General features: G+C 37.9%; 1 protein-coding gene across 1 annotated transcript in view; it reads right to left on the minus strand.

The window, feature by feature from the left end:
- Positions 1–26,073, minus strand: part of pcdh11 (protocadherin 11) — a 131,612-nt gene that overhangs the window by 54,733 nt on the left and 50,806 nt on the right. Inside the window, exons 4-5 of the mRNA XM_006781343.3 lie at positions 21,152–21,211; positions 1,222–1,257 (exon numbers count right to left, since the gene is read on the minus strand). Of these exons, the coding sequence (XP_006781406.1) occupies positions 1,222–1,257; positions 21,152–21,211 (96 nt within the window). The remainder of the gene's footprint in view (positions 1–1,221; positions 1,258–21,151; positions 21,212–26,073) is intronic.

Raw genomic sequence — 26,073 nt, forward strand, 5'->3', positions numbered from 1 at the left:
TTGGGATGAGTTATAATAATATCCTGCATTATCAGCAGTGGGAGGGGCCCTGAACCAGCTCTCGCTCTCTCAGTCCTGTTACATGTCTGTTGTTTTCTTCTGTGTAAGGAATTATATAATTGAGGAAAACTGAGTTGCGGCTAAGAAATCAAAATACGTGACATGACGGATGTGTTGATAACCTGTGTTCTGTTTAAACACAGCCTGGCACCTAAAAACAACAGCCTGCTCTGAAACAACAGCAAAAATAGTTTGTAATTTTGTTGTTTATACTATTTTTGTACACGTATAGATCTTGAGAGGGCAAAAATTACAAGCATCTGACTTGATGGTTGAGCCCAGACGTGAGCAAAGCTCCATGCGCTTCAGGCAACAATTAAAAGATCAGACACCTTGCAGCTTTCTGATCTTGTTTATCTCATATTCGAAGTCATGGACACTTTATAATGAAGTTGTGGCCACGATTTAATATCTAATTCCCATGTCTTATTAACTTGTGAATACTATTTAATTATCTCATTCACATGTCTTATTATGGACACAAGTTATTGGTCGTTTGGTCACACGTTACCATGTGGCCAGGAGGGCTTTATAGCTCTAACTCTCGTTAGTCGTATTTATACTAGAATACGATTATAACAAACGGAAAAGGCCATCACAATAAGAAGATTTGCCATTTCTGTTAGTTGTAAACCTTACATTTCCAGAATTTTTAGAATCAAATCCAGCAATGGACTTTCGTCTGTGTTTTTTGTTTGAGATTCAACCAATGGCATAAGCAGAACCGTTTATTATTTGCTATTTTTAGTGAGAAACTACATGTTTTTTAAGCGAAACAAAAAATGTGTTACGCTCGAGACAAAAAGCATTTAAAGTCTGAAACTAGTGCTCAATTGCATGTAACCAAATTTAAACCATACAGTGTTAATATAATGGCACAGTGCAGTTAAAAAATAATATTGTGGAGGAATGTGCATCTGACAGTGAGCGTCAAACATTCGTTAGTGAGGTGTGTTTGACTCTAATTGCACAGAGTAAATAATTATTGTGTTGAAAGAGACAACAGTTCTTGACATCTGTAATGTTCACCCAAGTATTAACATTAGCTGACAGTGTTAATTTGTTTGCTGTAAAATATAATAGCAGTCCAAACAAGTGCTTTATCAGGCAACATTCATGCTGATAGATGTGAACATGCAAGAAAAAATGTTTAGCACTCACATTCACAGAGGTGATCTTCCCCAATTGACAGGCCTCCTGCAAGGAAAGATGACAAATTTTTACATCGCTGTCTGACTGTAACTCTATAGAGAATTTACAATTGAAATTGATATTTGAACTCAGCAAAGGAAAGTGCACAGGGAACTTTCCGGTGTTCTTAGAGTCAATCAGAGTTCACAATCGAGAACCACATAGATTTGAGAGTTTTTTAAAGTTGGAATTGAGAATAAGGATACATATTGATTTCTTGCTCGGATGCAAACCCGTGCCCAGTTGACTCGGCAGCAAACCAGGCTGCAGAGTACACACCCGCTCCCCAGAAAAGTAAAGAATAGGGCAAACCTGACATCCTGACAACAGAAGCCCTACAACTCACACTTTGATAAAGATGTTTTCTCCACATGTCAGGGAGGAAAGTGAACAGAATATCAAATGAAGCATCAAAAATTAACAATAAACAGCGACAAGCTTCTAAATTGGGAACAAAAGACACCCGCAAGCCTGCAAAATAGCATCCTCTCTCTGGGGACTGAGATAACTCACAGAGAGATAAGAGTATTTAATTTTTAATCACCAATTTTGTTTTCTTTGTACTGTGTATAATAATCTGAATACGTGACTTTATTTGCAAAGAAAATAGAAGAAATGTGGCAGTGAAGTGCCACTTAGACAGGGGAGAAGCTGAGAGGACTACTGGGGTGGAACGGTAAAACAATGAACAGGAAACAAGTTCATGTCAACAGATTATCCCTCCGTAATTATTCGCCAAGGGATGCTGTTACTGACTGAGCGATAGAGGAGTACGCCCCAAGATATTCACTAAAAACAAAATGGTTCTTCGTGGTGGCCAGCCGCACTAAATTAAAAAGAAAAAAATAAGAATCCATAAAGGGTTTTAGTATCTTTCAACTCATTGTTATAGTTTTACAGCCCATACATTTACGGTTTGGCTCCATCTCACCTCTCATCATCATCCACTGTGCCCAGAACACCCTACTGTTGCATTTATAGCACAACAGCTCTGATAAAGCCAACACCAAAAGGCAGACAAGCAAAGCTAGCAGTTAGCTGATAAGCATATCATTTAGCAGTGTTTCCCTCAAAAGCTGGAGTCTAAATATATGGAGTTAATATATGTTAATATTGGCTTTAGAGTATGATGTGCATACAGAAAAAGATGACTTTAAAAAAATCTTTTGTAGGTAGCAACAAATTTATGTTGCATAAACTGTTTATGAAAGTTCATTTGCAATATTATTGATCATAAATTCCCCAGCATGAACAACAGTGACACAAACCATATATGCCTGAAAGTAGCACAACATGATGGCCTCTGATGACAATTTAGTACCTAGAAAAGAAGCCACTTCAATACTATTGAACTTCTTGGCTAGAAGAAGTCAGACCTCTGAGCACAATACAAAAGAATACTTTTCTTGACAAAAATAGAAACGACAAGCTTCACAACTCAAATCAAAAACAGACTATCCAGTACAACCAGTGTATGTAAGAAGGCACACAAGGAGCAGGTACTAACAGCTGGCAGTGTGTAACCCATTAGTAAACAAATGACTCAAGTGAGCAAATTTAAAATGTAAAACCTTGCCTAGGCCTTACTTTTGTGCTTACACTTGACTTATGCTGTGTCACTGGATGTATTGCTGTTTCACTACTATTGCACTATAATGCTGCTGCTGGCACCTTGTGGCAATAGATTTAAACAAATGAATTAGGAGGTATGTTATCAATGCCAATAGCTTAGTGGAAAAGAAGGATGGGAAATGTCCCTTCGTTTTGTTTGCGCTCATAAATCCTGCTGCCTGCGAGGATTTTTACATTGTGTCGTCTTAGGTATTATTGCAAATGGGGCAGATTTCAAAGCATTTCTTTTATTTCTATGTTTTTTTCCTCCATATCTAAATTTTCTGCAAGGCAAAAATATGATTAAGATCTTTCTAACACTGTCACGATACTTGCTTGGCATATGAATCACTGTAATTACTATGAAACCAGCAGCACATCAATTTCAAAAGTATCCTGTTCAAGAACTGCAACTGTAGATGCACTCTATGCACAATCTCTTCTACATATGGAGACAATGTCACTCATATCAAAGTAGATTACATAAGCTTGTAATTAGAATTAACACTCCACTTATCATTTCATCATCACATTATGCCCTAAATATCTACTAAGCACTCATAATCAGATTATAAGGAATACAAAAATATTATAAAGGCATATATCGGTGTCTTTCTTTAAATGTACCTTTACTGTTTACGCAAATGAGAAGTACATGTTTATTTTATTATTTATGTATTTTGTCTGCACATTTGAGACTAACAACACCAGTCAAGTCTGTCTGAAGATTTACTCATTTGCATCTAATGACTGGTCATTTAAAGCAGAATTTTACTTAGGGCTGCCACCGGGCAATTGTTTCTTCTTCAAGTAATGTTTTATTCAACATCTTGTGACACATACTTCAAGTTAGAGACCTTGCCAACCAATTAAATATATGATAATGCACATAAGGGACCTGAGAAAGTGACCTGTGGTTGTTTTATATTTAGATGACATTCAAAGCAGTAGTTGTACATCTGACTGTCAAAGACCATAAATGTATGAGTTTTCTCTTTTTTTTCTCTCCTCAGTATGGTTTGGTCAGTGACCCTCTCTCTGGATTTACGCCTCTCAAACTAGCAGTTTCAAAGCACTCATATGCAAGCCTGAGAGAGAGTTATGCTTAAGATAAGTGCATTTGTTGGTGAACCACATCAAAGTACAGAGGGATGTCTTAGCGAGCAAAGGCAGTGGAGCTCAAACCTCGCCTTTGATCACCCCAGGCACTCTGATCATTAAAATATTAGATAAATAATTGATTAAAAACACCAGACCTTATTGTGCTCTGTTTCTGTATCCAAATGTATCCTAATTTTGAGACACTGTGGGTACACTGTACATAGGAATAAAAGGGACATATAGGACACATTGTTGCTTCGGAGGGCATGTTTTGCAAAATATTTGCTAGTAATGAGACTTGATAGTGAACTGACTAGAGGACTGAGTTACTGTATGAACTGAAGGCAGGTTGAAGTCCTATGACAAACCTTCTTCACAAATAATGGTCTGAGCTCTGGCGTGCCAAGCTAGTACAGTGGTAGTCACAGACAGAAGACAGAAATGAGTGCATTCCAGCTGAGCGTAGGTGACAGGAGGGTAGCTAATATTCCATCTACAGTGGAAACTGTGCACGCAGTATGCAAGAGAAGCGCAACATGAACAATATGTGTATATTAGGGATATTAAAAAGGCTATTTTCCTTCATCTTACGCTTATATATGGGCCAGTATTGAAGTCTCCCTAAGTACATATACATTTGCATATTGAGTGTAAAAAATGGGTCCAAGGTAATCAAAATTTATTCCTGTTCCAACTTATAATACTTGGCCTGTGGCGAAGTACAAATTCTGGACCCCATGCAGAGTCTCACTGGGCCCACTTATCCATTGAATAAATCCATTACCACGTTTGTATGAGTAACTAAATCAACATGTGTATGCCTGTTCAGCCATAGTGGTTTATGATCACGATGATCATTTTTTCTAAACATATTCTGATTACCGCATGTGTTCTTCACTGTCAGGTTTCACCTCATTATTCCTGTTATTTTAGCATATTTATTGGACTCTTTGCATGAGACAAAGGTGAAAAGTGATCAGTCTAAAGAATGGTTGCCTTACATTTCCTAATGAAATAACATGAAAGGCCTCACAGAGATCGTGTTTTATGTGCAGAGATAAGGTAGCATATTAAAACGAAACCCAAGTACAACTAATTGATCTACAAAATTAAATCAAGTGTTTGAACTGATAAGTCAATACCTACAATTGCTCCAATGCTGACTGGTCTTTATTAGTTGAATGTCTGAAAAATAGAAATTCTGCGATGCTGCTTAAGGTTAATTTTCATCATTAAAATTATCAAAACAATTATGCCTGAAAAGAAAGATGGTGCTTATTTATCAGCTAACTAGTTAGCTCCATTATTGATGCGATTGTGTCTTCCATCGCTATGATTGTTCCCAAGGGCTCAGTACTGACCTGGAAGTGCATGGACTTTTGCGGGATCTTGCAAAAATAACTAACTACGAGGCTCTGTACATATCTTCTAAAAGGTGCAAAGAAATTGAATTCTAAAAGCTTACGATTTTACTCACAAAAAGCTGTTGTCAGTCTGTACCACACGTTTTAGCATGATCGTCTACGGGGGGCGGCTTTGACTCCGATTTGAAGTGAGCTTCAAGTGGTGCCTACGGGAACTATTTTTTTTCCAATTGCATTGTCTTTCAGCTATGGAGGTTGCCCCTGGGTAGCTATTGACAATCATAAGGTACTCCGATGCTATGCTGTCTTTTTGACACTAAAGGGGGAACATGATTTACAAGATCATGTTGTCCAAAACAAGATTTAAAATTAACACCTAAGACCATAAACCATAGATCACAAACTCATTTAGGAACTGGTTACTGAGATCATCTAACAGGAGAACAGTAACCTTATTTTTTCATAGACTGCACAATCAATCAAACTTTTGTTTTGTTGAGCTGTCCACTACCGGCCAGAGGAAAGAATGCAGGTTTAAAACACTTGGCTTCAATTTTGAACTCTTCAAAGCTACATCTATCTTTTTTTAACTTCAATGAAATATTTAGGTGTTCAGAATACCCCAGACTTGTATTTTACTTACAGATATGTTTGTAGTCCAAAGGACATTACAAACAGAGACTTATTTGTAAACATATGTCACCAGAGAAGGACAACAAACATTGATATTAAATTACACCACACTTAGTAGCCACAATAGGGTCCAATTTTAACTTCATCAAGCTCTAAACACATTCGAGTGCACTTTAAAACCACAGAAACACAGCTGGTAGCCAAAATAGTTAAATTACCACACATCACAAACATATAACACATTTATAATCCAGTAATTTCCACAGGCATCCATTAACACAATGCCAATCAATTCACTGACTCCTGTTATTCCATCATTTTTTGTGATCTCTGTTAACATCATGGCACAAAGGTCCATGCTCAATTATGACCGCTCTAATATGTCAGCAATTAAGATATAAGTATCACAATAACAAGCTTTGCTGAGTAAGTTCCATTAGCAATAACTTCAAAGTAAAAGAAAAAAAACCTTCCTCACTGCAGTTTGTGAAAAACATTTTTAAAGAGCATATGATGTGATAACTTCAAGCTACAGTGAAAGCCTTAAAACCCCTCATCCCTGGGGTCCTCATGCTCCTAATAGTTTAACACTAATGAGATCTGCTGCTCCCATCTTTACAGCCTCCCACATAACAGTTTATTTCATAATGTAAATACCTTTGAAGGTAGGGAGAAGCACAGAGCAAACCAGAGAGACGAGAACCTTTCTAGTTGGCCACGGTCTCTTAACTTGTATATTTCGCATTTGTTTTGACTGCAACTTAGGGTTCTTGGGGGAAACTCGGGTCTTCTGCAATTCAGTTAGTCTTACTGCATGAAGTCTGTGAAAATAATGGTCAGGCAGCACTTTGACAAGATTGGAGTATTTGAAAAAAAAAAACATGCCGTGGTCTATTACTTGAGCTTTTTGGAGACGGTGAGAGAAAAGCACATGGCCCGCTATCAGCTGCTTTCCCAGAGGAAGAGATGGATGCGTCCGAATTTATCAAAAGGAGCAAATTGTCAACTGTCAGGTAGCCTCAAAACAATGAGACACATGCATACATATGCACACATAACTATTCACCACGGAAAACTTGGATGTGCATGCCATCTGTTAATGCGCGCAGACTCGAGAGACATGGATGTCTCAGCCAAGACAAAGTGAGCAGAGTTCAAGTTTACATCTCTTATATATCTGGCAAACACAGCATGCCTTAGACAGCATAATAAAACGGTTGCAAAACAAAACACCTCCTCATCGAAAGAGGCTAATAAAGTCTTCAATATACTTAAGTGTAGCCTTAGATAAATAGAATAACCATTTCCCTCTGCACTGGTGTTCAGTTGTCCAAAGTGTATTGATGTACTTATTGACATTCATTAAAGGGAAACCCTCTCAGCAAACCACAGAGAGCGGTGTAAATCCTGTAAACTTCTTGAGTGTGCATAAGGAGCAACATTCCTTTAACACAATTACTAAACAGCAATAATGTCACCGTATGTTCGAACCAGTTTTGATTTACAAGTGGACACCATGTTGCCTTTTAATCAGCTTATTATTATTAAGTGGTCTGTATATGTGTGTGTTTCCCCTGGACAATCCTCCTCCTTGCTTCACTCTTAGCGAGGTATTGATCCTCCCAGTGTACCAGCCCCTCCTGATTTCATTAAGCTAGCTGCTGTTAATTACTCCACACTCTAACCTTTTGCTGTTTCATTTGGGCCAACAAATTGGGCGAATTAAAAAAGGTGATGTGGGAAGAGGAAAAGAGAGAAAGGGGGGAAAAAAGCTACTTGGCAGCTATGCTGGTGGACCCCCTCCCTTTCTGTGGCGTTTGTGTCAGAATCCCAAGCGGCATAATAATTAAAAAAGTTCATCAATGTTCTCTTTGCTCATCAAATTATGCAGAAGGAGGCTACTCCGGTAATTGTGGCAGAGGATTCATTTATGAAAACCATATGAGCTAGAACTAGTATGGTTGTCTTGGGAGTTGGAGAATTTTGTCCTTTTTTCACGTCTTTGGGCTCGTGTCAAAGGTATTGTAGAGTCAAGCCGATTGGTGATTAAAACCCATTTTATTTACCAGGATCATGTGATGGTCCTAAGATTTTGTTTTTCACTAAATCAAAATCCAGCACACACCAATTTGTCTTCTTAGGGAAGATATTAAAAGAGTGCGGTATGACACATAGCTGCAAAGTTATAATTAGACTTCATTTAATACCTTATGTCATGAGATTACATGCGCGGTGCATGGCATCTAAAGCATACTTAAATCTCAGGGGATATAATTGATTAACCATATGAGGGCGGGAAACAGATGATGAGGATGATGCTCTAAATCCATGTTAAATCGATATAGCCACTTCCTACACATCAAGGGATTATTGACAGAAATTACTACCAGCCGCAATCGCTCGGGTACATCGGATAATTTCTAACTTGGTGTATTAATGTGTGAACGTGCACAAGTGAGTCAAAAACATCCCACTGTTATGACTGCTCTAAGAAATCATCAAGCTTTAAGTGGGACAATTTTGCAACATGGATACATTACCAAGAGAGCAAGTAAAATTCATAGGATCTTTTGGAGCCATTATGAAAGATGCCCTTTTCTCAAGGTTGAGTACATTCTAGTTGAAAAGATTCTACATGATGCAGAAGGAGCCATTCAGAGAACTCCCTTTGGCTGAGATAATAACTTCATCATAATTAGCTTGTGGTGCTCAGGAGTGTTGAATTGTCGGTTGCAGTGGGATCTGCGCTGATTTATTGCTTGATTTAATTACGTATCAAAATTCAATTAGACATGCTTTCAACCAAATTCAAAGTGAGCTTTGTCAAGCTGTCCCTTGAAATCAGGTACAGCTTGAAGGACATCCTTCATAATGCAGTGACATCTAACTTAATAATTACCACTTACCAAAAATCATTCATGTGCTTAAAAGGCAAAAAAAAAAAATGCTATGCCAGTTTTAGAGAAAAAGAAATAATACATTCTTACTTTGCCATTACTTTTTCCAAATTTCAACTGCCATCAAACAGTATCAAACCATGTGAAGCACAACTTGATTCAGTAGTGATGTGAAGAGGGTAGCAGGTACTTTACCGAGTGAAGATACATGACAAAATGCTCTTTGAGGTTGACTACAGTTGAGGAAGTGTCTGGCTTTCTTTAACCACATCACTCAATGCCTTCTCACCTCCTTTTGCTCCAGACTACACTAGGGAAAAAAGAGGAGCTGTTTTGAATAAGTGTCACACCAGCCTCCAAGAGCTACATTGATCTTTACTGCTATGCAAATTTAGGATGTCATGGTGTCTATGCTAAGAAGTCAAGGAATGGAACGAATATTTCAGCCTGAGGTCTCTAACTGAAGTCTTTTACTACTATTGTAAATACTTCCATTGACAATTCTAAGTACACTTAAGTAATAGGGTCCTCTTTTGACCTCCAAAGTTGCCCCCTTTTTTAAAAAAGTATGATTCAGTAAGTTGCTAAAGATGTTACATTACGATTTCGATCTATTCTGACTTTACTGCAAAGTTTTTGCAGTTTTTCATTGTTACAGATGCTATGAACATCCCACTTCACCTCACCATAAAAGTGTTTTATTAGGTTGCGATCTGGGGACTGTACAGACCACTGGAGTAAAGTAAAGTAATTTCCTGGAACCATCTTGAGACAATGACACATTTTCTTGCAAGAAAACTTCCTTCTTAAAAAAAACAGAATTAGACAGAATGGTAAGCAGTAATGTTAGATATATTTATGGAAGCAATAATATGATGAAAATACCAAACACTGTTTTTGTGTTTTCACTCAATCTTCAGTTTGGTTCCTTCCAATATCAAGTAGTTATAGCACAGAAGACATACCTCGCTCTTTCTTACAGTACCACCAACACTTGAAGTCAGGCCCTAGATATTTTTACACTGGTCAATGGCAGTGTTGTGGATTGACTTGCAGAGGGACAGAACAAGCACTGCCTAGTTTGTTTGCCCTGATTGAAGTATATATATATATATATACATATATATATATATATATTCCACACAGCCACACTGACTGAGATAGTGTGTAAGTGAGAGAAGATACTCGTGCCCCTTGCTGATTTCCACCTTGTCTACACTTAGTTTTCCCCCTGTTTGGTGATAGCATGTCAGCTGGTGCTGTCACAATGGATGATAACAATCTTACTAATGCATAATAACATCCAGGGCTTTATATCCGCCTCGCAGTCTCTGCATTATTACAATATTATTTGCTACAAGAAAATGAAGATTTTGCTGCTGGCTAAAACACAATATGAAAGGACAGACAGGGAAAAAAAGGATAAGTGTTTTAGCAACACTAGTCATAAGACCCTAGTGTGCTATAAACTGTAATATTGTTGCGGAAAAAACTCATGTTATATGTATTGAGAGCCATTTTCTTTTACTCGCCAGTGGCAGGATTTTAAGGTTGTCATGGTCTAAAGAATTGTCAAAATTTGCCCACTTTTTAGAAACTCGGTTTTATTCACCATGTCTGCTAAAGGTTCTACAGTGATATCCAGTTCAGAGTTTTGTCCAGTGATTTTTATACCAATTTAAAAACTGATGCAGAATTTGACAGGAATGAAGTTAAATATACTGTAAACGTTGGTGACACAAGAGCAGACGCTACACGTTTAAATGGCTAATAATTGAACTGTTCAGCCCTGTCTGCATGTCTGCCTCCATAGTGAGTCACAAGAGCTTGAGCAGCATTAACAGTGAGGTTTATCTAATAAAGTGCACTGTCAAGGAGGAAACACGAAAAAAAGAGAATGGAAAGACCCACTAATGTGTCATACCTCAGTTTATCAAGATCCTGTTGTAATATGAGTTGTTCACCAATTTGATCGCTCTCCTACTGAAACATTTGACAGTTTTCCTCATTGACACTTATGGAAGCATTATCCAAAGACTGTGATGTGCAAATACGTAGTGAATCACAAGTGTGGAGAAAAGAGCTTGAATCACTGTCATTCTCTGACGAACATGAAACACAGTTATGATACTGATTAATCATTGTCACTAAATCTATGGTACTGATCTCCTAAAAGTGGTAGATGCTTCTGTCTTAAACACACTGCCATTTGCCAAATGGTAGCTATAATGTTATTTAGTTTCAAAATACATTCAATGTCATTCTTCACATATTACAACAGGCGTAAGGATTAGACAACGAAGCTCGTGAAACATTAGCTGACAGCGGCCTTGTTATAAATTTCAGTGAAAACCCCACAACAAGAAGTGATAATACTTTATTAATCTCTGTGAGAATAATGGCCCTCTCGCTGAAATGTTGACAGGTCTCATTTCAGAAATACGTCTTTTTTTCTATTCCAGTTATATGTAATCTGTTCCCTACACACAAATCAATTTATATCTTAAGCGATCAAATTTAGCATGAGGACGTTTTTGTGCAGCTAAAATTGGCTTATATCTGTGTTTATAACCAACAGTGTGGGTTCATCTCCAAGAAATTGATTCTGATTGTCTTTCTATATTCCAGAATAGTTTTTTTTCCGCATTGGTAACAGGTGTGTTTTCATTACTCAATGGTGAAAAGTTTTGTTCTTTTTTTTAAAAACAAACAGCTCATATAGGTTTAATATAACCAAAAGACTGTAGTTATAATAGTCCAATAACTGTAAAACTTAAAAGGTAAGTTCTGAGTATTGATACAGTAAGTATATTTTTTTCCATTAATGTATTCATCTTTTTCAACATTAGCTTGTTACTATGGATGAAATCTGTAGAGATGATGATTTTAATAAACGCCTGCTGTCTCTGTGTCATAAAAGACACACGGACTGTGTTTTCTTTTCCCTTTTCCTAGTGAAAAGGTAATGGAAGCTAAAGAACAGACAGGTCACTCTACATATTTTTGGAGTAGGGGACTATATACCCAGGAAGGAAACTTAATTAGAGCATAACCCTTCAAAGCCTGAACCATGAAACAATTACTAGTAAATTCAATTTTTTTGAAAATGGAGAGTTTATTGAACCACATAAAAAATTTGTTTATAAAATTAATTACATTTTAATTTCCATTTTTAGTGCTTTTTTCCATTTTAGGCAATAATGATGAATATGAAAGCCAACAAAGACAATTATTTGCCCTTTACTTTTTTATTACAGTAAAGTCTAGGCCTAAATACAGCATGTAGTTATTAGCAACATTAGTATGGCGTTATTTTTGTGCCACTATTCTGAGCGCACGTAAAAAGAAATTGCAGGTGCAAGTGTTGCATTTTGAGGAGAAATTTATTTTGAGCGAAGAAAAGCTAAATTTGAGTGAACAAAATTCACAATGTCACAACAGCGTTTGTTTTAGTTCAAAGGCTTTATGGTTTTTCCTATAATACCTGGTGGTGTAGTCGGTGATTTTTTGTCAGTTCAGCCTTATATATTATATTTAACCCGAGTGACCACCCGGTCAGCTGGTGGGTAACAGGCATCTCCGAAAACATTAGAGCATTTATGCAAATATGTGATGTCTTGATGAATCGAGCAAATATTTTAAGTTCACACATATTTTAAGTTCATGAAAATATCTTAAAAGTTTATTTTGTGACCCAGACAGAGAAATATTTCAAACTCCGCCACTCTGTGTTCCTCCGCCACTGCCTCGTTTGAGTTTTGGACAAAATGGATTCTGGGATATTGCATTTCGTCGCTTCGAGCTGATTGGAGACCAAAACAGTCAATCAGATTTTTTTGCATCCAAGTCCGTGATTGGCTGGTTTTGTGGCACAAATATAACGGTGTAGAGAAAGAGTTGAGCGCGCACGGGCAGAAATGTTGAGAGCACGAGCAACACATTGCGAGCAAGTGAGCATGTAACTAGGACACAGTGCACAAAGAGTCAAACAATGGTTGTATGTGGCTAAGTTTTTGGTGTAACAGTTATCTAAATGTTTGTGCCATGTGTACTGCCCTATGAAAAAGGAAAAAAATCATGCAACGTTATGATGGTGTCTTTTTGCCTCCCCCTCATCACAGTAGAGTTGGCCCGAACAATAAAGGTTAGCAGCTAACGAGCCAGGCTGGAGTAGAAATACACCAACATTTGAAACTTTTAGAGAATCTTGAAAAGTAAAATGCAAACTCTGTGAGCGGAAATTTGCATAGGATTTAGCAAAGAAAAAAAATAAAACATTGTAGACTGCTTAAACTAGTAGGTTGCAGGAAAAAGAGAAACGCCAGTTATTTCACAGCAGTTATTGTGAACTGTATTAATTCCTTTTTTCTTATCATTATGTTTTTACATGTTGTTCAAAGTCAGATAAAAAAAACAAGCCAAAAGCACTTCAACACAAAAGATGCAAGTGTACTGCCACGCGTGTTGTTAAGACAAATTAACATGGCAGCTTGACATTGCTTGTGATAAAGGACAGCCAAATTACACTCAAATGACAGAATTTGAATTAGGTTTGAATCCTACATCTACTTACAGCCTACAAGATCTCTTCTTGAAAACAAACAAAAATCTTAGCAGAACAGTCTCGATAAATTAGAGGCTATTTTCAGAAATTTATTCCCATTTCCTTCATGCATATACTCCCCAAATACATTGATGTCAGCTTCTCTGGCAAAGGAGCCAGTTAGAGGTGTGCCACTGATGCAATTCAAAAGCCATCCAATACAGAGTATCCTCTCTTCTCCAGCCTGCTTTACTCAATTGGGGTCCATCACCATCATGAAAACAAACTTCTCCTCACTGCCAGGGTCATTTTTCCTCCTCTTCCACCGCTGACTCATATTAATATCTTTGTAGAAGGCTATGTGTGCTCCAGGAGGCCAGTCCCATGTGTTTTTTTTTCCAAACCTCTCGCTGTTTCTCTGGCCACAGCCAAGTGCATTAACATATGTTCTCACAGCGCACAGTGCTACTCTGCATTGGTAAATGCCTTATTACAGCAAGACCCGCTCTGTGCTCTTCCATTGAATATCCATAAGTAGTAAAACACAGCCATACCAGCCCACTCAGAACAGTAGGAATGTGTCTCACATGACAGGAGGGCTCCTTAACATTTAGTCAGAGGTCCTCTTTGTCAATTTAATATTCCTCCTACTCACAGTAATTGCGGGTGGTAATAATGACAAATAAAGGCAATATTGCTACTGCATGTTACATACTGAGTGTAATAAGGTCATCTGCTGGTTATGTTTTTTCCCCTGTATTTATGCCTTTTTAGCATGCAGAGTCAAATCTCTCAGTATGACTTACATCTCGAAAGACTATGCCAGTGTGAAATATGCAAAGGCAGAGGGTGAGAAAAATATCCCGAGCAATGCAGCTTGTTCTTGCCTAGAGAGCTTACATGCTTGTAATCATTTCCTAACTGCAATTTCCTCTTTCATTTGTTGGCTTTTATTCTCTTCTGTCTTAAGTAATATCAAGCATTTCAGAGATCATGAAATCAGTGTCATAATATAAATGCACACGCACATATCTCCTTTACAATTGTAGAGAAAACAAAAGCTGGCTTTCACTTTGTGGAAACAAAGTGGTGCACACGGTTGGCAGTGGTGCACAAACTAGCGTGTATTAAAACAAAAGTCAAAGAGAAAGAGGAATACATCTCCCACAGTATGATGGGATATTTTTGACAAAACACTTGTTAATTGAACATTTTGTGTGTGTGTTTACTAGTAGTGTAAATTCCAAGTAATATAATTACTTCATAAAATAAATAAGTGTGGACATGCCAAAAACATGCGACATATTAACATCAATTAAGAATGAAGCTTGATTGCCACCTACAGTGAAAGTGTTGCTTGTATGATGAGTAAAATTGTGAAACTGGAGGACAGATAATGCACCCACCATCTTATCTGAGGTTGCAGCAGGCTGATGATTATGCTGATTGCTGCAGGAGCAGTTTTGGGTTAAAATGTGTGCACAGTGCTCAAAACTCCCACTTTTAGGGTAAGGCTGTTTTGCTTTTGTGCTTCTTTTTTTTTTTTTAACGTTTACTTTGCATTTCAGATTTCTGTGATCTTTGTTCTGTCTGCCAGGGAAACAGTTGTGCTGTGTTGATCTGAAGACATATTCAATGTGCATCAAATACTAGAGGGAACTCGTCGTATTCTTGCACAGAGAACTGAGGGCTGGCATCCATGACATCCCACTGCACTGCACTGATTTATAATCTTAGGGAGGATACATCTTAGCAAGGATACATCGCTGAAACATGAAGGCATTGAATAATACTTTTCTCATGAATAAAATCATTAAAAGAAGCTTTTTTATATAACTTAAACCTCACCCGTGAATGCTGAATGCTGAGCATTTTCTGATTAATGTTCAGCTATAAATTAAACATGCTGGATTTTGAGGATTTTTTTTTTTTTTTTACATTTATTTATGTTCTTTTTATCATTTATTATTTAAAGCCTTTTCTGACAAGTCAGATAACCTAAGAACACAAGTTATGTTTGCTTTAACTTTTCAAATCTATTCCTAGATAATCTAGCTTGCACCGACGTGCTAACTAATGAAGCCTATAATGCTGTTTTTAAGTCATTAAACACGAAAGCCTAACAACACAGCTTTTGCCTAATGACAATTTGTGACAATGTCTTGTTTCAGTATTGCTGTTACAATAAACAAAAAAACTACACCCTGTGAAATTGCCCAGTTATTTAAAAAAAATATACATTATTGCATAATCTTACAGTATTTATTTTTGAAAGTGTAAAACCAGAGACTACACAGCAAATTTACAATTGGGTGAGATCACATATATTTCTACTGCCATACAAATGATTGGACATATAATTTCCAATTCAAGATTAACTGTAAAGACATGATTACCAAGGAAAAGACGTGACCGCAAATACAGCTGGAGCTTCGCATTTTTGACTGTTGCTACATAGTCCTGCATATTAGGGACTTAAAACCTCAAACACAACTGCAGCAGTTATTAGAAAGTATAGAAAGAGCTACAAGTATCCTTAAATAATGATGCCAAATAAAATCTAGTATTTAAACTGCCTTGAAAAACAGTTGAGTGCTCCTGGCTTGGCACAAGGAATCCTTGGAAACTGTTGTTTCACTGATGTTCACAGTGCAGAGAATATTGCATGAACTCTGCAAATGGTTTCCAAGAAAACTACTGCTTGTAAAATAGCTCAAAACCTCAAGACCTTAAAAAACATTTCTGTGCATTTTAGAGAGTTTTTAATCATGCCTAGGAAAAAAGAAAAAAAACGGTGGGAACACAAAACAGAAGAGAATAAAATGTCACTGATGATGATGATGACAATGACCAGACTAGGGTTGTATTATCTTATCTTTATTCTTTTGAGTTTTTATTTATTGCAATCATGTTTCATTTGAAAGAAAACAGAAATTCATTCTGTAACATGATATAAGTAAAAATGTGTAGATATACTTACATGTATATTGCTTTTTACACATTGTAAAAGGGCTTCCAGAACCATCTATCATGCTCAGTGTTACATTAGACACAAAGAGTAGGTGGTGGTAGGTTGGAGGATTGGTTTAGATGGCAGTTCTGATCCAATCTCGCAATGACCATCCATCATAGCTTCCTGTGATGCCGTGTTTAACGTCTGCCAATATCTTATTAGAAATGTGCTAGATCGTAAAAATGAAAACTCCTAGGTATTTAAAGGAGCTCACTATGTCATCGCTTGAGACAAGAGTCTACATGAGATACTGTAAGAAGAAGCAACTTGGTTTGAAACTCTGAAGGCTATGATAAATCACTATAAGAAGTAATAGGGAGCTTTACAGAGGCTCTAAAAAATATATTGGGTTTTCAAAAGAAAAACAATAAAAGATAATAATTATTTCGTTATATGTATTATTGCTGAATTTGCTGAAACCCAAGGTCTCTTTATATAAGAGTATAAAGAAAAGGCTAAAGGTTGAAGACTTTTTTAGTTTTGGCAAGCTTGTAGTCGTTGTACAGTCCATTTGAAAACTTTAAGTAGGATCCATGAGATTCATATTACGTTTGCCTAAAAAGTTCAAATCATTTGCTATTATCCGCTGTTTGACTAAGATGCTTAAACACTAGCAATCTAGGAGGCCAGGCAGCTGGACTGCAGTCCTGGCGCACAAAATGACTTTCCATTAATAGGTTGGGGAGCATCAAGAGAGCCCACCCTGAGCAGAGATTTCCACATGGATATGGCCTATAGCACAAGGGTACCTGCCCCCAGCCATCTGCACTGATTTGACAAATGATTCTATATCAAAGGCCTCTGCACTGATTTGGGTCGTAATTGATTGGAGGCGAGGCCCTCAAATCCCTGATTGGTTTAGCTGGATGTGGGGAGGGAGATACGTGGCGAGTGAGAGGAAAGGACAGCCAGCATGTGAGAGAGTACAGTGCAGGGGATCTGGGAAATATACTAACAGAAGTGAGCCTCATTTGCACTTTGAGAGAATTCAGAATGAAATTTGTGTGGTACGCAATTTCGTCAAACAATATGCATGGTACATTTTTTACAGAGCAACCCATGTTGTCTCTGTGTTTGTGTTTCTTTTTCCAATGTGACTGTGGGGATATCCAATTTGTTACTGTGTCCATAAAGATCGGATTTCACCATACAAAAAGAAGAATTTGGTTAGAAATGGAACATTATTGATTTGTTCCACACGGAGGTGTGGTCTGATGCAGATATATGAGAATTGTAAGTTGGCTGAAAGGAAAGCATCGATTATATATTTCTTCATCATTTTACCCTGAATATTTGATACCATTAACCGCGGTTACGGAAATTATGTGACAAGTGAAATATCATCAAAGAGGATAGCCATTGTTCACTTATCCTCCTGAAAGTTACCTAAACCTCATTACCTCAAAAGGGATTAATGGGATGTCAAATACTTTTTTATCCTTTTTTTTCAGTTAGATTTCCAAAGAACATATGCCAGGTATGATCTCGAAAAGTGTACTTATTTAATAATATTGTAGATAATTTTCCATTCTGTCATTTATACTATGGTGCGTAGAAGATGTCCTGCAGATGAGCCAGGATACTGTGGAGCCCTCTTAATACAATTGTGACTGTGATGTTATGTATATAGAGGCCTACTCCCTTCGTTACATGGCAGGCCGGCTGCACCACATACCTTTTGCCATTTGACACAGACATGCGGTGCTTGCTAGTGACAGATGCTGCACAGCACTGGTCCCAGAGGTCACAGATGACCTTTTGGATTGTCTTTTTTTCAGTCACAAAGCATTATTTATTTGACGATGGCCACCAATGCGACCCCGGGCACCTTGATGGAGCCGTGGGTTGTTGCTGCTTGTCTTCTGAGATTACATTTACCTCAAATGAATTGGGGTTGAGTGACTGACTGTGTTTGGCCGTGCACTTGCATGTGCGAGGATGTGGACGTACATGTTTAGGAAGATACATTACTTATCCATAGTCTGCTTGACGCAAATAACAAAGCTTAATTGCTGCACGACAGGCCTTTTGTTTGGACGCCTGAGGGATTTCCTTTTATTATACAGAGTGAATCACCATTGAAATGTGTTTATTCGCTGGCCTTTCCTTGGCTTTAAAAAGCTCCTGCACACTGTATGTCTTAAGAATTTTATCTGTAACACTCAGCGCATTTACATTCATGTCTTTGTCGAACTTCACAGAATAAAGTCTAACCCTTCAAGAAGCAAGGTGTTTCTCTAGCATGCTCATCGCTCAACTTTTACATTGTTAGGTGACATTTCACAAGAGAGTTTGTCTTTTGTGGAAATAAAAACTGTGAAACGCGAGGAAAACAAAACTGTGAAATGGCATCCCGGAGTCACACGGCTTTAGTTTACCGTAGCTATTTCAGAGTTGGCAAGAACAAGGTGCAGTGCAGGCCCCATATTGTCAGAGGTGCTTGATCCCCACCCCCATCCCTTGTCCTCTCCATCTGTCACCTATTTAAATTGTGGTGTTCACAAAGACATACACATACTTTGGCATGCTTACACACACATTATTATACACAGCCACCTCAGATACCAAGAACCGTATTATAATGAACTACTTGTATGTTATAGCTTGTCAGACGCACATGACTTTATGTACATAACCAAGCATGTGCATCCCTATTCACATTTTATTACTACCCTGTTGTGCTATAATGAGAAGTTGTTATTCACGCTGTCGATTCACAGGAAAACCTTGTGAAAACCCTTGTGAAACAATTTTCTACAGCCCGAAGCCTCATGTCAGAAATATGATCTTACCCTCACCTCTTACCCCGACTGCCGTAGTGTGATGATGCTCTGAGGTGAGCCCACACATCAATTATTCACATAATGCAAAATTTTTACTCTTTATCTTCTCGCCAGCTGGGGGAGACAATTTAAGAAAATAAGAAGAGAAAATAAATGATGAGCAGAGGGAAAACGCAGCAAGACACTTGCTGGGTGAATAAGAGAGTTTGCGGTGGACAGACAATGCTCTTGATGTGAGTTATAATTGTAGTTTAACAATGTGTGGACCTCTGGGATATTCACTATGCAATATATGGCCTTTAGACTAGAATCACTATGGAAACCAAAGGCCCTGAATGACCTGCAGTGCCCACCCACTTGGACAGCCGTTAATCATCTTCGCTCAGATCCTGGCACTGCAGAATTTGGCCAATGTGTCAAGAAGCAATTATATATACTTAGTGCTCGGGCACCCGATCTCCTCCCTCTCCTCCCTCTCCTCGCTCTCTCACTCTCACATTCTTAATATAATCACAGAGTAGTCAGTTTAAAAGCCCTCTGTTCATTTCGCTATCTATCTGGGGGATGCACACAATGCAGATGAAGAGAAGTTTAAAAAGCCAGTGGATATTCTATTCTGAGAGCCATTATAATCAGAATATTCTTTACATATAAATCATATCCAGCCATTTACTCATTTTACCAGCCTCCTGAACTGACTGACATACTAAATTACCCCAGCTGGCCCAATGCATTCGCTGCACATATTGGGCTGGTGTGGATCATGGAGACTAATGTGAGCTGACTAGAGGGAGATTATGTTCAGCTGCTAACAGCTAAAACGTGAATAACACTATCCGCAAACCCACAGTGTTCCCCCATTACATCAGCCCTGATCAGCTGGGTAAAAATGGAAAGAGTGAAAGAGAGAGAAGTATGGGGTCCAGAGGAAACAAGACGTAGATATAGTATGCGGAGCAATCCAAAGTGATGTCTTCTTACATTAAAACATCTGTAACACCCCGTTAAAGCTACGGCACGCTATAATTTCTCACCAAAAGCAACCCAAATTTGAAAAGTTCAGGCCTTACATGGATGTGCGTTGTTATTCTGCAATGATAGATATGCAGTTAATTTACTTTTTCCAGTGATTTTCCAGTGACAGAGCAGAGAAACGGGTATCATATTTTGTTATTATTTACTGTCCGACCACTGTCTGCATATTTTAATGCCACGAAAGTCATTTCAGACAGCTAGCTGTGCATTAGGGATGTAGAGCGGTGTTAGGCTTTGAACAGTTGATGACAGCCTGTCAGACAGCTTCCATCTATTGGGCTCCTTTTACCAAGGTCCACTCTTGCAATAAGCCACTCTCAGCCATAACGCCCATTCATCCAGAAAAGGACACAGGCATTTTTGACACGTTTGGTGCTAAGTGAACTGAAATTGCGCGAATTTCACTGCATGGCACATTATCACATTTGCAAGAGTCACGCATCAGGAGTAGAGGTTGAAGGGAAGAGTGACTTCAGTCAGTGTGTGGTGACGACTTGAGACCATCACAGTGAAGTGATGACTTTGACTGTGCATGTACAAGACTAATTAGCATTGAATAAATTTGCCCTTCTCGCTTCATGTTAAATAAATCCCGAACGATTAGCAGAACGCACAGAGGAAGAACAGAAAACAGATGAAACCGTTGTCTTGGAAATGAAAATAATTTCTTTAAGAACCCATGATAAACAAATTCATTTTGCACACCATTTGGCAAAGAGTCTTGCAATGATATGGTGAATGGAACATCAGATATGTGAGAAGATGAAAAGGGTCTTGACATATTATGCAGTTAATTTACAAATGCAAAATGCAAATAGACACAGAAACACAGCTTAATAAGAACATCGCATCCTTAAAATATCTGTAATTATTTCACATAATGCTGTTTATTCCTTGCCTGAAAGCAAACTGGAGCTTACCTTATGAGGACAAATGGGAGGCGGTGAGTTAAAAGACTTCTCTGGTGTCTGGCTCTGGTTCTGGTAGAAAAAAAAAACATTATCAGGGACATGTTTCATTGGAGGCATATCCTTGCCAAAAGTTTCATCTTATTTACTATTCCTTGCTATTAGTATTTTGCTGCGTTTTTAAGTGGGGGTTAACTCCCACTCTTTACTACCCACTAAGCCAAGATCACAACGTTTGTCAAGCGTCACATTTTAAATCTCTATCTTGACAGCGTCGTCTTATCTGACATAACGTGAGCGGAGTGATTTTTTTGTTTTGTTATTTGTTTTTGTGTTTTCCCTTATTTCTATCCCTGCTCAAAGATTATAAATCCTTCTTTGTCAGAAGATTTCGCTGAACATATGTTCGGGTTTTTCGTACATGCCCGACTGCATTTTTTGAGGTTAAATGATTATCACATTGTTAATACACCAATACATCACTCAGATACAAGAAAACACCATTAAAAGCAGACACAAGGTAAGTCAACAAGCCAACAACAGATGGTCCCGCTGCTTGTGATTATGCAAAGATCCAAAGTATTTGCATACTCACAATGCCATCATTAAAAAAAAAAAGAAAAAACAATAAGCCATCTTGAGCTGACCTCAGTGAGAAATGAAAAAAAAAAGAGCAATGGGTGACACAGAACCAGCAGGGAAGCGGAGGGGCTTGGAAAACTTCTTTTGGAATCTACCGAGGGCTTGCCTCGTGGGAAGGCACTGTTGATTTTCAAGCAGGTGCTTTCGGTTATGTCCTCATTTCCAATTATGTGCCTGTGGTACGTCTGATGCTCTGTGACACTATTAATGGCTGCCTTATGGTTTCTCTAGGACAGATGAGACGCTCGACTCTCCAGACTCTTAACATCTATATTTCATCGCAACGTAGAAGGAGAACACCTCTCTGGACAAGGCAACTAAGAGAGGGGAGAAAAAAAAGGAGCCAGGCATTCACTGTAGCGTAAACACCAGGACATGAAATATAAATGAATAAATGGGCCTGGCTGGGACGATGGAATTAGTAGACAAAATTTTCCCTACAGATTGAGTACGCAATATAACCATGATATCTTAATTGATGTGACAAATAAACATGAATTATTTTCTTTGTGGGTAGGAGCAGGAAATGGAGTTTGCTTCTGCGTGTTCCCAGTGGGGGAAAATGAATGACCTTGATTCTGAACACTGCCTCCAAAATTGTGAATCTACAGGATATTGTAGAGTTAGGAGGAGAGTGACAAAAAAGAAAAAGGAAAAAAAGAGAGTCCAATCAATTATAATGTGAACCGCGGTGTTTGCAATGTACAGATAACTCGGCACTCCATCAATACTGGCGGTTAATCAAGGCATGACTTGCAAAAACTTCACACAAAGCATTCAGGAAAATATTCCCTTTACCACTTCTAGTTATTCTACTGTCGTATGTGAAAGTAACAGGGAAAAAACAAACATTTGTGTTATTTCTGTGTTACCAGTTTATAAAATCAGATGCCAAATATGCTAAAACTATTGAACACACAATGTAATGTTTATGCAAAAACATTTAGTTATTTATTTGTTTTGTTTTGTTGAATTTATACAAAACAATATGTGATCCAAATTAACAACTACTTTCATTTGGAAGCACAAATACTGTTAAAGAAGAGACATTATCAAATGCAAAAAAGGATGACAGTAAAGCTAACCACCACTTTTCACTCATGCCATTTCTTATAAATTCCTAGTTTAACTCGCTCGTTAAATCTAATTAATAATCGTTAGTGTTTCATCAGCGTGGAAACTGTACAGCTTTTCTGACAAACAGCTCATAGCTCATCTCTGCACAGTTACAGGAGAGACAGTAGAGTAGAGAGGTGATAAGGGAAAACATATGGAAGTAAAAACGACTGTCATTTTTCAACTCACCTTTGTCTGGGACATTTTACATCTGATAATGAAGACTATTGACAATGGTTGCAACAGAGGGATTTGGATTACGCCACATATTGATGTTTTTGGTCTTTTCACCATGCATGGGCTGGTTATTGTAATAGGATGAGGCCCAGAGAGCACATGTTATACATATATATATATTACAGTTTCTGAAGAAAATACAAGACAATTTTATCTTTCTGATTTCTTGGAAATGTTTTGATAAAATCTAAGAATGAGCTCTATTTCTATCTCGCCGTCTTTACTCTCATCGTATAAATTAGGAGCCTCACTCAGCAGCTCACAAACTGTGTAAGTCTTAATTGTGTACTTTAATAAATGTCACACAGTTTTCCCGCTAAAAGTCTGCATAAAAGACAAATGAAAACAAAAATATGCAAAATATTTAAACTTGTTATTTAAAAGGTTTTTTTTGTTTTTGCTATAAATATATGCTCTTTTTTTAAATTTCACTTTACCAACATGTGCGTAAAAAGCTGCATGGGACAGAGAGTTGTTCTATCGTTCTTGAAAAATTAGACTGACTGCCTTCTGAAAGTCACTGGAGTATTTCTTTTAAAGATATTCCATGTGGGAATCTGCCAAAAAATGTACATTGTGTGCTACTCCTTTCACAGAGGAGTTATAGGTTATAGTAATGACAGTGCCAGCTGAGGACCTGTGAGTTGTGAGCTTCTCTGTTGAAAGTTTCCCACACGGAATCTTAAATGTCTTCAGAACAAGCATACTTTGAAGAGTTTCAGATGAAAGTTTTCTTGTTTTTTACTTTCTCTTTAAAAAAAAAAACTACAGAACTACAGAAGGTGAATGTTAAAAATGGGCTTTTATGTGCCTGTTAAGATATAATAATAAAAATCTGAAATCTTTTGTCGTAAAAGACTTCATAAATAACTATTTGTCATTTACATGTTTTCTGTCTCTATTAATCTTGTGTGATATTAGAAAAAAACATTTAAGAGAAGATGTGCATCACTGAACACAAGAAAAGCTTCAGTAAAACTTTTCAGGTGTGAGGTGATCAAAATGTTCCGTCTTCTCTTTGGCTCCGGGATCATGCTCTTGCAAAAAAGAAAAAGAAAGAAAGAAAAACTTGAAGTTTTGATAAACCACTTTCTGACAAAATGGGTAAGTTTTTAAAAATATATATATTTTTTTTATTTATTTTGCATTGTAAGGTATAAAAAACTCCACTCAGCAGACATATACACCTCAACAAGTCAACGTTTCTCAGATTTGAGGTGAGCAACTGAAGCAACTACAGCTTGGCTCAGTGAGATGACGAGCCGCCTTGAGACCAGGAGGGCCAGGTTCAAATCCTGCTTGTGGTAACATTTCATTCGGGCAGGGATAGCTCAGTAGGTAGAGTGGTGGCCCTGTGATTGGAAGGTCGGGGATTCGATTCCCCTGAACAGCTACCCTGAGGTACCCCTGAGCAAGGTACCATCCCTACACACTGCTCCCCGGGCGCCCAATGGCTGCCCGCTGCGTCACTGAGTGAATGGGTTAAATGCAGAGCGGAATTTCCCCACGGGGATCAATAAAGTACACTTTCTTTCTAAGAGTGCAGGATACTGTTGATTGACATATGACCTGGTAGTAAATGCATTATAGGGTTACCTAGGCAACCAGTCTACACCTACATTAACTTCAAAGTGATATGGATGAGTGAATCGCTCTCTGTGTGGATGTCACTTTAGGTTTTAAAAAAGGTTTTCTACTCTCAGCGTTGCTGCTGTATAACATATAGATTAGAAATAGCCCCCAGATTCTTTTAGGATAGTGTTACAATAGACCCTCTTATAATGTTCCTGGCTTTAACTTTCATCTAGTGGATGAACTGTGTTCAATGACAGTGATTTTCAGAAATGTGCCTGAGCCTGTGCAATGATTTCCACTACAGAGCGACATCTGTTTTAAAGCAGTTGTGCCTGATAACTCACCGATCACATCTATTCAATATGTGTTTTTTGCCTGATCCTTTGTGCACAGAGTTGTCTAATTCTTTGGACGCCTTTACTTTAAGTCCTGAACAAAATCTCAAATTTCTTTACAATGTTTTGTGGACAAGTGTTTTTTGCAAGTTGTGAAAACCTACAGGCTCTATAGGGATGGTGCTGCTTTTACACCCAACATTAAATATTGCAGTTCAACGATTACATTTTTTTTTTTAAAGTGTAATATATCATATGTAAATTCAAAATGAATTAAAATAAATAAATAATAAACACAATGTGGTATGTTGTTGTTCTGCCATTTGATTATATAGCGTATTTTTGTAAACCATCCAATTTTTTAAACATATATATATATATATATATATATATATGTATAAAAGAATCTTCAGGAAAATGAACTAGCCAGAAACTCAACTTGACTGGGAGAAGTCGTAGCCCAAACCCTGTGTAGCTTGCACTCTGTTTCTGTGTGGCAGATGTAGTATAAGGCAGTCTAGTCACATTCACCGAGCCAACTTCCCCAACAAGTATAGTGAAAAAAAACAAGAGCACTATTCAGTGCTGAGTGGACACTGACTTGTGGCACATTTGTGTTTCTAGTCCCATCAACTCAGCCTCCATTTTCTCCCCACACAAGGAGGCTTTATACTATTTTCTTCCCCAGCTCCCACAAAAGTACTGTGCCACATTTAGTAAACTGTATTTCTACCAGCTAGTTACTGCTTCTTCAGCTCTGTTTGTCACCCCAACATTGTTTCAACCCTCCTCCCCCAATAAAATATAGTTCTCTCGCTAGGATTAAAGGAGCATTGTAGTTCAAGGATTATCAAATGCCTTTGATCATGTGACTGCCATGTTTTTGATCTGCGGCACATAGCACCAAATATATTCTCTTTTTCTTGCCTTCTGTCTCTTTGCCTCTCCACGGATTTCCCGTTGCTTGCCGGTTCTCTGCAAAGTGAGAATAGCTCTTGACAGGCAGTGAAAGGAGAAAATGTAACAAGT

This window comes from Neolamprologus brichardi, chromosome 2 (assembly GCF_056152115.1).
Source record: "Neolamprologus brichardi isolate AB-2024 chromosome 2, ASM5615211v1, whole genome shotgun sequence".
Lineage (NCBI taxonomy): Eukaryota > Metazoa > Chordata > Actinopteri > Cichliformes > Cichlidae > Neolamprologus > Neolamprologus brichardi.